The sequence below is a fragment of the Lynx rufus genome, unplaced genomic scaffold, assembly GCF_022079265.1.
Source record: "Lynx rufus isolate CCGP_SWC_20201006 ecotype Redwood Valley unplaced genomic scaffold, mLynRuf1.p SCAF_6, whole genome shotgun sequence".
Classification (NCBI taxonomy): domain Eukaryota; kingdom Metazoa; phylum Chordata; class Mammalia; order Carnivora; family Felidae; genus Lynx; species Lynx rufus.
Genome location: NW_025814878.1, coordinates 91,958,141 through 91,971,639, shown reverse-complemented (window position 1 = coordinate 91,971,639; position 13,499 = coordinate 91,958,141). Strand labels below are relative to the sequence as shown.

The window sequence follows — 13,499 nt, the reverse complement described above, 5'->3', positions numbered from 1 at the left end:
GTTCTACCTAAGAATTATCATCTGCTTTATCAGGTTTTAAAAAATGATTATCCCTCAAAAATTTTTTTGAAATGTATTTTTGCCTTTGAGATATATTTTTCTTCCATTCTTTATGGTACAATTCTTAAAGTTACACCAAGGAAAATCTTCCACCTCAAAACTCTAGGTTTTCAGGAAAAGAAAAAAACCTTTAAGCAATTCTTATTGATTTCCTTTGGAATATTTTGATCTTGATGAAATCTGCTATTATTAATGCCTTTTACAACTTCGTCCTGTGAAATACTGTTTGCATAAATTTATAATGTTTCTACGTTGGTTTTTAGACTCCTCATAACTGACTGACAAGAAAAAACTTGGAAAAATGGAAATTTTTCTTACACTATTTCATTTTATAAGTGACAACTCACTGCATATCAGTCACATCACGGAAACATGACAGCCTCGTGATGATGAAATTGGAAGACTTTTGAATCAAATGAAAATGTGTAATAAATTGGTCAGTGGGAGAAAGATAAGAAACATTTAGTAAAAGTACTACTTGAGTGGCTAGTGCCATTACGAAACATATAGTTGCTAAATATATTATGTATCCCTTTTTGTTTTTGTTTTTAAGGAAAAACATTGATGTTGGGGCTACGTCCAGAATAGCATCATCTACATGGGCACTCCCACTTCCTACAATTTCAGAAAATATTTGATAACTACTTGAGAAAATGCAGAAGATCTTGCAAACAGATGACATTACGAATACCCAAGCTCTTAGAAAAGGAAAAAGGAAAAGGACAGAGACAATGGACTCAGAGAATGCAAATAGTGACATGGATAAAGGACAGGTTGGTGTTCTGTTACCTCAGTGTCATTTTTGTATCTAGCTCCAGCACAATTCCATAATTCTTTTCATAATGTATGAGTTAGTACTTTCCCGTCTTCTATTAACTTATGCTTCCCTTTAATTCTTTATTCAACTAAGGGAATAAAATGCCCTGTTCTCTTTGTGATGTTGAACAAGTTGAGTGAAAAACTTACTCAAAAGTCATTTTACCTCCTTCCATATAAGTATGACCAATTATGCCATTGTTCAAACTTTCCCTCATATTCTGGGAAATGAAAGAGCAGCAAACTGTCAGAAACTATTTTTCCTCTCAAAAAGTACTGAAGAAATTGAGATATCTCTTTAGGATTCAGTTTCTTTTCTTTTGTAACTCCAATTTGTGGCCCACGTTCATCACTGGTTTGGTCTAGGATCCTTTCTTATTTTTATTCGTTTATTCCTTTTTGATTGGAATTCCCCACTCCCATACTCCTCTTATGCTTTGGACAATCTATCAGTGTGTTTATTCTGGATCTTTTTATTTGTGTGTCCTTGCAATATATATATTTGTGTATGCCTTTATAATACATGTAGTGTTTATGTGCATGTATTCTTATACAATTTTTTAAATACATACTATACATTCTCATAGTTTAAAATATCTTTTGGTCCTCCGGGGATGGTGTCTAGGGGCATTCAGGATGGTCTGGCATTTGACACACTGTCATAGGCGTACAACACAGCCTCTAGCAAAACTAGGCTGTTCCAAAACCCTGGTAATGGAATTGTTTACCTTTATACTAAGAAAGTTAGTAAATCACCAAAATTTGCCTGTGGAGTGTGCTCGGTCCATCTTTAAGGAGCTTGTGCTGTGAGACAAGACCTAAAGTTCTTATGAGGTTCTCTAAAATGAAAAGACATGTCAGCAGGGCCCATGGTGGTTCCACGTTTCCAAATGTGTGCTTGACAGGATCAAGCGCACTTTCTTTATTGAGGAGCTGAAAGTCATTGTGAAAGTGTTGAGGGCACAGGAAGAGTCAGAAAGCAAAATAAATTATAAAGCTTTTCTGAGTTAAAAAAATCAAAAGGCATATATATATATATATATATATATATATATATATGTAAACATACACACATTTATGTGTGTGTGTGTGTGTGTGTGTGTGTGTGTGTGTATTTTTTAAGGGGAACTGTGAAAAGTCTCCCTCACATCCCTGTCTCCCGTCCACCCTGTTCCCACTTCCCATCCACCCCCTATAGGTAAACCACATTTATTGCTTTCTTGTTTATTCTTCCAGTGTTTCTTATTCGAGTAAAGCAAATATAAACATAGATATTTTTATCCCCTCTTTTGTACAAAAAAGTGACTTACCAGACATGCTGCTTAGTACTTTGCTTTTTTACTTTATTTTTTTAGTTTATTTATTTTAATGTTTTTTAATGTTTATTTTTGAGACAGAGCATGAGTGGGGGAGGGGCAGAGAGAGAGGGAGACACAGAATCCCAAGCAGGCTCCAGACTCTGAGCTGTCAGCACAGAGCCCAACGTGGTGCTCAAACCCATGAACCATGTGAGATCATGACCTGAGCTGAAGTCAGATGCTTAACCGACTGAGCCACCCAGGCACCTCTATTTATTTTCAGAGAGAGAGAATGAGTAACTGACTGAGCCCTTTATTTAATGTTTTTTGAAGATCTTTCCGCTAGTACATAAACAAGTTTCTCTCTTTTTTTAAAATGTTTATTTATTTTTGAGACAGAGAGAGAGTGGGGGAGGGGCAGAGAGAGAGGGAGACAGAGGATCCAAAGCACAGAGCCTGATGCGGGATTGGAACTTATGAACCACAAGATCATGACCTGAGCCGAACTCAGATGCCTAACCAACTGAGCGACCAGGTGCCCCAGAACTTTCTCTTTTTCACAACTCCATATTATTCCACTGTGTCTATGTACTGGTCTTTACTTACCAGTACTACATTGGTATAATATATACCTCAACCCGTGTCAGATTTTTCAGTCAGCACTGTTTTTAATATTTATCTATATTGCTATTATACATCTGATTCATCATATCTAACCACTGCATAGCACCAGATTTTACTTGCATTGTCCTTTTCTCCAATGATGAATACCTAAATTTCCTGCACCATCTTGCTACTACAAACAATGAAAAAAAAATACCCTCATACCTGTCCTTTTAAGAAACAATGTGGGGGGCGCCTGGGTGGCGCAGTCGGTTGAGCGTCCGACTTCAGCCAGGTCACGATCTCGCGGTCCATGAGTTCGAGCCCCGCGTCAGGCTCTGGGCTGATGGCTCGGAGCCTGGAGCCTGTTTCCGATTCTGTGTCTCCCTCTCTCTCTGCCCCTCCCCCGTTCATGCTCTGTCTCTCTCTGTCCCAAAAATAAATAAAAATGTTGAAAAAAAAAATTTTAAAAAAAAAGAAACAATGTGAGGGTTTCTCTGGAATAAACACATAGGAAGGATGACTTATGGCTTATAAGTTATATGTTTGTTTCTAGTTCATTTGACCAGATATTATAAGATTACTTTCCAGAATGTCCACATCAGTCCACATGCCCAGAAGCAGCACACGAGGGACTCCTATATTTGTACTTCCCTACCATCACTTAACATTTATACTCATATTTTATATTTCTGGCAATGATGGGAGAAAATGACATCTTTCTTCAATTTATTGGTGCAGATTTCGGGGATTCAGTAGTTCACTGAGGAGTAAAAAAGTCACAAGATCTTGCAGGCCAGTGTTGTGATTTCTTTAGCAATTTATTTTCTTCAGAAAGTTAATAGCTTTCCAGATTACTTATTTCTATTTGATTCCATGGTTAGTAACTACAGCCAGAGATCTTGGACCAGAGATTTGGTCATAAATAAGCTTGAAAACTCTCCTCTTTTATTATGGTATCTGTGTTCATCCTCTTTTCTCTCCAATTTATGGCAGTTATCTAATGGCCATGCGTAACAATAAGCTCAAAGGTAACACACTGAATTTGATACTTACCATTGGGACAGATCTCAACAGATATCAAGAGAAGCTCTTGAGAAAGCCTCGAGGTCAGTCTTACCTCCTGCTGTTTAGACATGGCAGTAATTGGCTTTTCAAACCTTGAAGATTTAACATTACTGATTATTGGTAAATTTAGATTGTAGGCTACATTCAGGTGAAAGGAGGTAGAAAGAGAAAACCTTCCTCTCTGCAAACTGGTTAACTGACAAGAAGTCCCTGGTACACACCAACATTTCTTTTTCCAGGCTCAGTAAACACCTGGTCTGCCTTCCAAAGTATTCCAGATGACAGGTTTACCAAATATGTCACAAGGTCTGACAAGAGTCAACAGCTTTCCAACACGTTATATCTCAGCTTTTTTTGGACGACAACCTGATCTCTAAATGATTCAAACATATGTCAGGTTTTGGATATCTTGCTTCTAGGTACCAAAATCTGTATTAGTTATGATGCATGTTTCAAAGGCTATAACAAGGCCCAAATATAACAGTGGCTTTATACATGATGGAGGTTTACTTCCCTTTCACATAACAAGGGCAGTTCAGGCTTACTATGGCAGCTCCACAAAGTTGGGGCTTTCTTTTATCTTGCTGGTCTACCTTACTCAACACAGAGCCTCTATCTCTGGGTCCAAAGTGACTACTTCAGCTTCCACCATCATGCCTTCCTCTCTGACAACAGAAGAAGAAGAATATAGGTGGCAGACATGCCCGTTCCTTTTAAGGTCATGATCCAGTAGTGGTACACATTGCTTCTACTTCTATCTTATCGATGGACACTTAGTCACATAGCCACACTGAGATGCACAGGAGCCTGGGAAATGTAATCTTCAGCTGACAGCTACCTGCCCAAGTAAAAACCTATCACTCTAAGAAAAATGGGAGAACACATACCTGGAGAGAAGTAGTAGTCTCTGTCACTGTCCACTTTTCTATTGGACTCTTATCTTTTCTGTTGGTTTTTTTAGTCTATTCTAGAGGGTTTCCTGTTCTATTCTTATCGATTTGCACAAATACCATTTCTACTGAAGAAATTTAGTTCCTTATGGTTTTTGTTTTTGCAAATTATCTTCTCCCAATCTGATATTTGTCTATTAATTTTATATTTTCCATTGATGTTTACAAATAGATTTGCTTTTGCCTCATTTCATTTATTTCTTTTAGGAATTTGCTAAAAATGGTAAGAACTAGGCCACAGATTCTAATTTTTTCGAATTTCTCTCCATAGATTTATGGCATCCTTCAGTTTTCAAAAAAAAAATCTTTCATTTTTATTTAGCTAAATCCATCATTTTTTTTCCTTTAGGATTTATGTAGCTAATGTGAGTACATTAGCTACTTGCCTACATATGATAATAGTAATTTTCATTAGCCTTATATATATTATATATGTCACATAGATGCATATATATAATAATGAAATACATGCACATATACATATACTTGTATATTTATAAAATAAGGAATGAGGTTGAATGTACACATTATAAATCATGCAAAAATGTAATTGTATTTTCTATAACTGATCCTACTGGGCTTTCATTTCTCCATCCCTGCTTAACAAGAAAGAAAAAAGCTTCAACTTGCTTATTCACAGTGAATTACATTTAGAGTTTTCTAGTTTTTAAAAGTCCCTTTGAACTATTAGTATTTTAGTTTTAGTCACTTCCAGGTCCTTTGAGGGTTCTGTTGGCACAGCAGGTAAAGTTTGCCATCCTGGCCCCCACTGCCATACTCTTGTTTATTCTTTTTTTCATCTTGATAAGTGTACTCTTTAATCTCCTTCACCAATTTCACCCATCCCCCCACTCACCTCCTCTCTGGTAACCAACAGTTTGTTCTCTATAGTTAAGAGTCTGTTTCTTGGTTTCTATCTCTCACTTTTTTTTCCCTTTGCTCATTTGTTTTGTTTCTTAAATCTCACAAATGAGTGAAATCATATTGTATTTTTCATTCTCTGACTGACTTATATTATACTCTCTAACTCCATCCATGTCATTGTAAATGGCAAGATTTCATTCTTTTTTATGCCTGAATAGTATTCCGTTGTGTATATATACCACATCTTACTTATTTATTCATCTATCAGTGGACACTTAAGCAGCTTCCATAATTTGCCTATTGTAAATAATCCTACAGTAAACAGGGATGCATGTATCCCTTTGATTAGTGTTTTTGTATGCTTTGGGTAAAAACCCGGTAGTATGATTACTGGATTATAGGGTAGCTCTGTTTTTAATTTTTTCAGGAAACTCCATACTGATTCCACAGTGGCTGTACCAGTTTGCATTCCCACCAATGGTACACAAGTGTTCCTTTTTCTCCACATCCTCATCAATACTTGTTGCTTCTAGTGTTTTTGATTTTAGCCATTCTGGCAGGTGTGAGGTAATATCTCATTGTAGTTTTGATTTGCATTTCCCTGATGATGAGTGATGTTGATCATCTTTTCATGTGTTTATTGGCCATCTGTATGTCTTCTTTGGAGAAATATCTGTTTATGTCTTCTGCCCATTTTTAATTGGATTATTTCTTTTGGGGGTGTTGACTTGTATAAATTATTTTTTCTTTTATTATTATTTTTTTAGAGAGAAATCAAGTGGGGGAGAGGGCAGAGGGGGGAAGAGAGAGAGAGAGATCACATTTTAGGCAGGTTACATGTTCAATGTGGAGCCCGACGCAAGGTTCAATCCCATGACCCTGGAATCATGACCTGAGCCAAAATCAAGAGTCAGGTGCTCAACCAACTGAGCCAGGCACTCCTATACTATAAGTTATTTATATATTTTGGATACTAACTCATTATTGAATATGTCATTTGCACATGCCTTCTACCATTTAGTAGGCTGCCTTTTCATTTTGTTGACTGTTTCTTTTGCTGTGCAGAAACTTTTTTATTTTGTAGCCCTGACAGTTTGTTTTTGCTTTTATTTCCCTTGTCACAGGAAAAAATGTTACTATGGCCAATGTCCAAGAAATTACAGGCTGTACTGTCTTCCAGGATTTTTATGGCTTTAGGTCTCACATTTAAGTCTTTAATCTAATTTTGAGTTTATTTTTGTATATGGTGAAAATGAGTGGCCTAGTCTCATTGTTTTGCATGTGGCTTCTTCAACACCATTTGTTGAAGAGATGGTCTTTTTTCCATCGTATATTCTTTCTTCCTTTGTCAAAGATTAATTGACCGTATAACTGAGGGGTTATTTCTGGGTTTACTCTTCTATTCCATTGATACATGTGTATAGTTTTAAATGTCAGTACCATACTGTTTTAATTACTAAAACATTGTAATAATAACTTGAAGTCTGGAATTGCGATAATTCCAGTTTTATTTTTATTTTTCATGATTACTTTTGGGGCATTTGGGTATCTCGGTTGAGCGTCTGCCTTCAGCTCAGGTCATGATCCCGCAGTTCATGAGTTAGAGCCCCACCTGGGGCACACTGTTGTCAGTGCAGAGCTCACTTAGGATCCTCTGTCCCCCTCTCTCTGCCCCTCCCCTGTTTGCACTCACTCAAAAGTACATAAACATTAAAAAAAATTGCTTTGGCCATTCAAGGGCTTTTGTGGTTCCATACAGATTTTAGGATTGTTCTAGTTCTGTAAAAAATGCTTTTGGCATTTTGGTAGGGAGTGCATTAAATCTGTAGATTACTTAGGGTAGTATGGACATTTTAACAATATTTTGTTTCTCCAACCCATGAGCATGGAATGTCTTTCCATTTGTCTGCATCATCTTGAATGTCTTTCATCAGTGTTCTATAGTTTTCAGAGTACAGGTCTTTTACTACTTTGGTTAAGTTTATACCTAGATATTTTATTGTTTTTGGCGCAATTATACATGGGATTCTCTTTTTTTTAATGTTTATTTTTGAATGAGAAAAAGACAAAGTATGAGTGGAGGAAGGTCAGAGAGAGAGGGAGACACAGAATCCGAAGCAGGCTCCAAGCTGTCAGCACAAAGCCCCGTGTGGGGCTTGAACCATGAACCGTGAGATCATGACCTGAGCTAAAGTCGGAAGCTCAACCGACTGAGTCACCCAGGTGCCTCTCTTTTTTTTTTAAGTTGATTTATTTTGAGTGGTGCGTGGGTGGCTCAGTGGGTTAAGGTCCAACTTCGGCTCAAGTCATGATCTTGTGGTTTGTGAGTTTGAGCCCCACTTCAGGCTCTGTGCTGACAGCTCAGAGCTTGGACCCTGCTTCAGATTCTGTGTCTCCCCCTCTCTCTGCCCATCCCATTTCATGCCCTGTCTTTCTCTGTCTCTCAATAATAAATATTTATTTATTTATTTATTTATTTTGAAAGAGACAGAAAGAATGTAAGTGGGAGGAGGGGCAGAGAGAGGGGGAGAATCCCAAGAAAACTCCACTCTGTCAGCACACAGCCCGACACGGGGCTTGAACCCACAAAACCTTGAGATCATGACCTGCACAGAAATTAAGAGTCAGATGCTTAACTGACTGAGCCACCCAGCCACCTCTAGGATTGTTTTCTTAATTTCACTTTTTGCTGCTTCATTATTAGTGTACAGGAATGCAACAGATTTCTCTCCATTGATATTGTATCCTGCAACTTCATGAATTCATTTATCAGTTGTAGTAGTTTTTTGGTAGTCTTGAAAGTGTTCTATAAATAGTATCATGTCATCTGCAAATAGTGAGAGCTTTACTTCTTCCTTACCAATGTGGTTGCCTTTTAATTTTTTATGTTGTCCAATTGCTGTGGCTAGGACTTCCAGTACTATGTTGAATAAAAGTGGTGAGAGCAGATATCCTTGTCTTTTTCCTGACCTTAGGAGAAAAGCTCTCAGTTTTTCACCATTGAATATGATGTTGGATGTGTGTTTTTCATATAAGCCCTTTATTATGTTGGGGTTACCCTCTAGATGTATTTTGCAGAGGGTTTTTATCATGAATGGATGCTGTACTTTGTCAAATGCTTTTTCTGCATTTATTGAAATGATCCTATTATCCTTTCTCTTATTGATGTGATGTATCATGTTGATTGTTTCACAAGTATTGAACCACTCTTACATCCTGGGAATAAACCCACTTGATTGTGGTGAATGACTTTTTTAATGTATCACTGGATTCAGCTTGCTAATATTTTGTTGAAGATTCATGACAGATATTGGCCTGTAGTTCTCTTTTTCTGTGGTGTCTTTATATGGTCTTGGAATCAGGATAATACTGGCCTTGTAGAATGAATTTCATGTTTCCTTTCCTCTTCATCTTCTGGAATAGTTTGAGAAAAATAGGTATAAACTCTTCTTTAAATGTTTGGTAGAATTTGCCTGTGAAGCCATCTGTTCCTGGACTCTTGTTTTTTGGGAGTTTTTAATTACTGATTCAATTTCATTCCTGGTAATTTGCCTGAACAGACCAATTCTTTCTTTAGCTTTGGTAGGTTATATGTGTCTAGTAATTTATCCATTTCTTCTAGGTTGTCCAATTTGTTGGCATATAGGTTTTCATAATCTATTACACTTGTTTCTATTTCTGTGGTAATGGTTGATATTTATCCTCTTTAATTAGTTATTTTTTTAATTTTTATTCATTTTTGAGACAGAAAGACAGAGCACAAGCAGAGGAGGGGCAGAGGGTGAGGAAGATCACAGAATCTGTGGCAGGCTCCAGGCTCTGAGCTGTTAGCACAGAGCCTGAGGTGGGGCTCAAACTCACGAATCGCAGGATCATGAACTGAGCCAAAGATGAACACTTAACCAAACGAACCACCCAGGTGCCCCCTCATTAGTAATTTTGTTTATTTGGGTTCTCTTTTTTTTTTTTTTTTTTTTTAGTGAGTCCAGATAGGGGTTTATCAATTTGGTTGATCTTTTCAAAGCACAAGCTCCTGGCTTCATTGACCTGTTCTACTGGAGTTTTTTTTAGTTTCTATACCACTTATTTCTGCTCTAATTTTTTTTTCATTGATGTCCTTTTTTTCTTTCTTTTTTAAATTTTTTTAATATGAAATTTATTGTCAAATTGGTTTCCATACAACACCCAGTGCTCATCCCAACAGGTGCCCTCCTCAATGCCCATCACCCACCCCTCCCTCCCTCCCACCCCCCATCAACCCTTAGTTTATTCTCAGTTTTTAAGAGTCGTTTATGGTTTGGCTCTCTCCCTCTCTAACTTTTTTTTTCTTCCCCTCCCCCATGGTCTTCTGTTAAGTTTCTCAGGATCCATATAAGAGTGAAAACATATGGTATCTGTCTTTCTCTGTATGACTTATTTCACTTAGCATCACACTCTCCAGTTCCATCCATGTTGCTATAAAGGCCATATTTCATTCTTTCTTATTGCCAAGTAGTATTCCATTGTGTATATAAACCACAATTTCCTTATCCATTCATCAGCTGATGGACATTTAGGCTTTTTCCATAATTTGGCTATTGTTGAAAGTGCTGCTATAAACATTGGGGTACAAGTGCCCCTATGCATCAGCATTCCTGTATCCCTTGGGTAAATTCCTAGCAGTGCTATTGCTGGGTCATAGGGTAGATCTATTTTTAATTTTTTGAGGAACCTCCACACTGTTTGCCAGGGCGGCTGCATCAGTTTGCACACCCACCAACAGTGCAAGAGGGTTCCCGTTTCTCCACATCCTCTCCAGCATCTATAGTCCCCTGATTTGTTCATTTTAGCCACTCTGGTGTGAGGTCATATCTCAGTGTGGTTTTGATTTGTATTTCCCTGATGAGGAGTGACATTGTCTGCTCTAATCTTTATTACATCCCTCCTTTTCCTGGATTTGGGGTTTTGTCTGTTCTTCTTTTCTAGCTCCTTTAGATGTAAGGTTAGGTTGTTTATTTGAGATTTTTCTTGCTTCTTGAGGTAGGCCTGTATTGCTATAAACTTCCCTCTTAACACCACTTTTGCTACATCCCAAAGATTTTGGACCATTGCATTTTCACTTTCACTTGTTTTCATGTAATTTTTTATTTCTTCTTTTATTTATTAGCCGACCCATTCATTATTTAGTAGCATGTTATTTAACCTCTATGTATGTGTGCTCTTGCCAGATTTTTTCTTGTGGTTGATTTCTAGTTTCATAGCATTGTGGTCAGAAAAGATGCATGGTAAGACTTTGATTTTCTTTTTATTTTATTGAGACTCGTTTTGTGGCCTAATATGTGCTCCATTCTGGAGAACATTCTATGTGCACTTGGAAAGAATGTGAATACTGCCATTTTAGAATAGAATGTTCTGAATATGTCTGTTAAACCCATCTAGTCCAGGGTGTCATTCAAAGCCACTGTTTCCTTATTGATTTTCTGTTTGGATGATCTGTCCATCATTATATAAGTGGGGTGTTACATTAGTTACCACAGTAGTCCCCTACTATTATTCTATTACTATTGATTATTTCCTTTATGTTTTCTATTAAATGTTTTATGTATTTGGGTGTTCTGATCTTGAATGCATAATTATTTACAATTGTATCCTTTTGTTGAATTGTCCCCATTATTATTGTATAGTGTCCTCTTTGTCTCTTGTTCCAGTTTTTGTTTTAAAATCTATTTTGTCCTATATAAGTATTGCTACCCCGGCTTTCTTTTGACATCCATTTGCATGATAAATGTTTCTCCATCCCCTCACTTTCTTTGCTGCTGTTGTTATTGTTGTATAAGAGAGGTGCAGAGGGGCAGAGACAGAGGGAGAGAGGGAGAGAGAAGTGGGTCTCACCTGAAGCGGGGCTCATGTTCACCTGAAGTGGAGCTTGAGCTTACCTGATGTGGGACTCAAACTCACGAACCATAAGATCATGACCTGAGCCAGAGTCAGATGCTTAACTGACTGAGCCACCCAGGTGCCCTCCATCCCCTCACTTTCAATCTGCAGGTGTCTTTTTTTTTTTTAAAGAAGAGACTTTTAATTTTTTGTATTTTTAAATGTTTATTTATTTTGAGAGAGAGAGAGGATGAGCAAAGTAGGGGCAGAGAGGGAAGGAAAGAGAGAATCCCAAACAGGCTCCAAGCCCAGCATGGAGGAGCCAACACTGGGCCTCAGTCCCATGAGATCATGACCTCAGCCAATATCAAGAGTCAGATGCTTAACCAACTGAGCTACCCAGGCAGCCCTGAAATGAGTCTTTTATAGGCAGAAAATAGACGGGTCTTGTTTTTTATCCATTCTGTCACCCTATGTCTTTTGATTGGAGTGTTTAGTCCCTTTACATTCAAAGTAATGATTAATTGATATGTATTTATTGTCACTTTTATTTTTTTACTTCTTTGTAGTTGTTCCTATAGATTTTCTCTGATCCTTTCTTCTCTTGCTCTCTTTCATGGTTTGTTGGCTTTCTTTAGTGAAATACTTGGATACCTTTCTCTTTATTCCTTGCATATCTCCTGTTTTTTTATTTGTGGTTACCACTAGGTTTTTATATAACATCTTCTGCATAGAGTAGTCTATATTAGGTTGATGATTGCTTAAGTTTGAAACCATTTCTTACTCCTCCCCAACGTTTTAGGTATATAGTGTCATATTCTACATCCTTTCATTTTATGAATACCTTTGACTGGTTTTTACAAAAATACTTACTTTTACTGCTCTTGTGTATTTTACTTTTCATACTCTCCTTTATGGTCTTTCCTTTATATTCAAAGGAATATTTCTTGAAGGCTTGTTTAGTAGTCATGAACTCTTTTATTTTTTGTCTGAGAAACTTTTTATTTCTCCTTCGATTTTGTATGATACTCTCTGATAGAGTTTTCTTAGCTACAGCTTTTTCTTTTCAGGAGTTTGAATGTATCATTCCACTTCCTGCTGTCCTGCAAAGTTTCTGCTGAAAAATCCACTGATAGCCTTATGGAGTTTCCCTTGTATGTAACTGTCTTCCTTTCTCCTGCTGCTTTAAAATTTTTTTTCTTTACCATTACTTTTTGCCATTTTAATTACTATGTGTCTTGGTATGGACCTTCTTGGGTTGAATTTGGGGGCTTAGGGGAATCTCTGTGCTTTCTGGATCTGGATATCAGTTTCCTTCCCCAGATTAGGGAAGTTTTCAGCTATTATTTCTCCAAGTAAATTTTCTGCCTTCTTTTCTCTCTCTTCTTCCTCTGAGATCTCTATAACATGAATGGTATTATGCTTAAGGGGGTCACTGAGTTCCCAAAGACTATTCTCAATTTGAGCAAAAGGAAGGAAAGAAAATGAGCTTTTTTTAGTAAAATTACTTTTTGCTCAGCTTGGTTACTCTCCATTACTTTGTCTTCCAGGTCATTAATTCATTCCTCGCTTCATCTAGACTGCTATTTATTCCATCAAATGTATTTTAAATTTCAATTATTTTGGTCTTGATCTGATTGTTTTTTTATCTCTGTGTTAAAGGTCTCACTGATGTCCTGCCCTCTTTTCTCAAGTCCAGTGAGTATCTTTATGATCATTACTTTATTATTTTATCTATCTATCTATTTATCTATCTATTTTTATTTTTTTTTTTACGGGTCAAGATTCCTAGCACTGTAAAATATTCTTTTATTTTATTTTTTTTATATATATGAAATTTATTGACAAATTGGTTTCCATACAACACCCAGTGCTCATCCCAAAAGGTGCCCTCCTCAATACCCATCACCCACCCTCCCCTCCCTCCCACCAACTCAGTTTGTTCTCAGTTTTTAACAGTCTCTTATGCTTTGGCTCTCTCCCA

At 37.1% G+C, this 13,499-nt stretch overlaps 1 protein-coding gene across 1 annotated transcript in view; it reads left to right on the top strand.

Annotated features, from left to right (window-relative positions):
* The first annotated feature begins 713 nt into the window (after window positions 1–713).
* The window catches only part of BEND6 (BEN domain containing 6), a 34,275-nt gene continuing 21,489 nt past the window's right edge, over window positions 714–13,499 (top strand). The window contains exon 1 of the mRNA XM_047101407.1: window positions 714–833. Within this exon, the coding sequence (XP_046957363.1) occupies window positions 714–833 (120 nt within the window). The remainder of the gene's footprint in view (window positions 834–13,499) is intronic.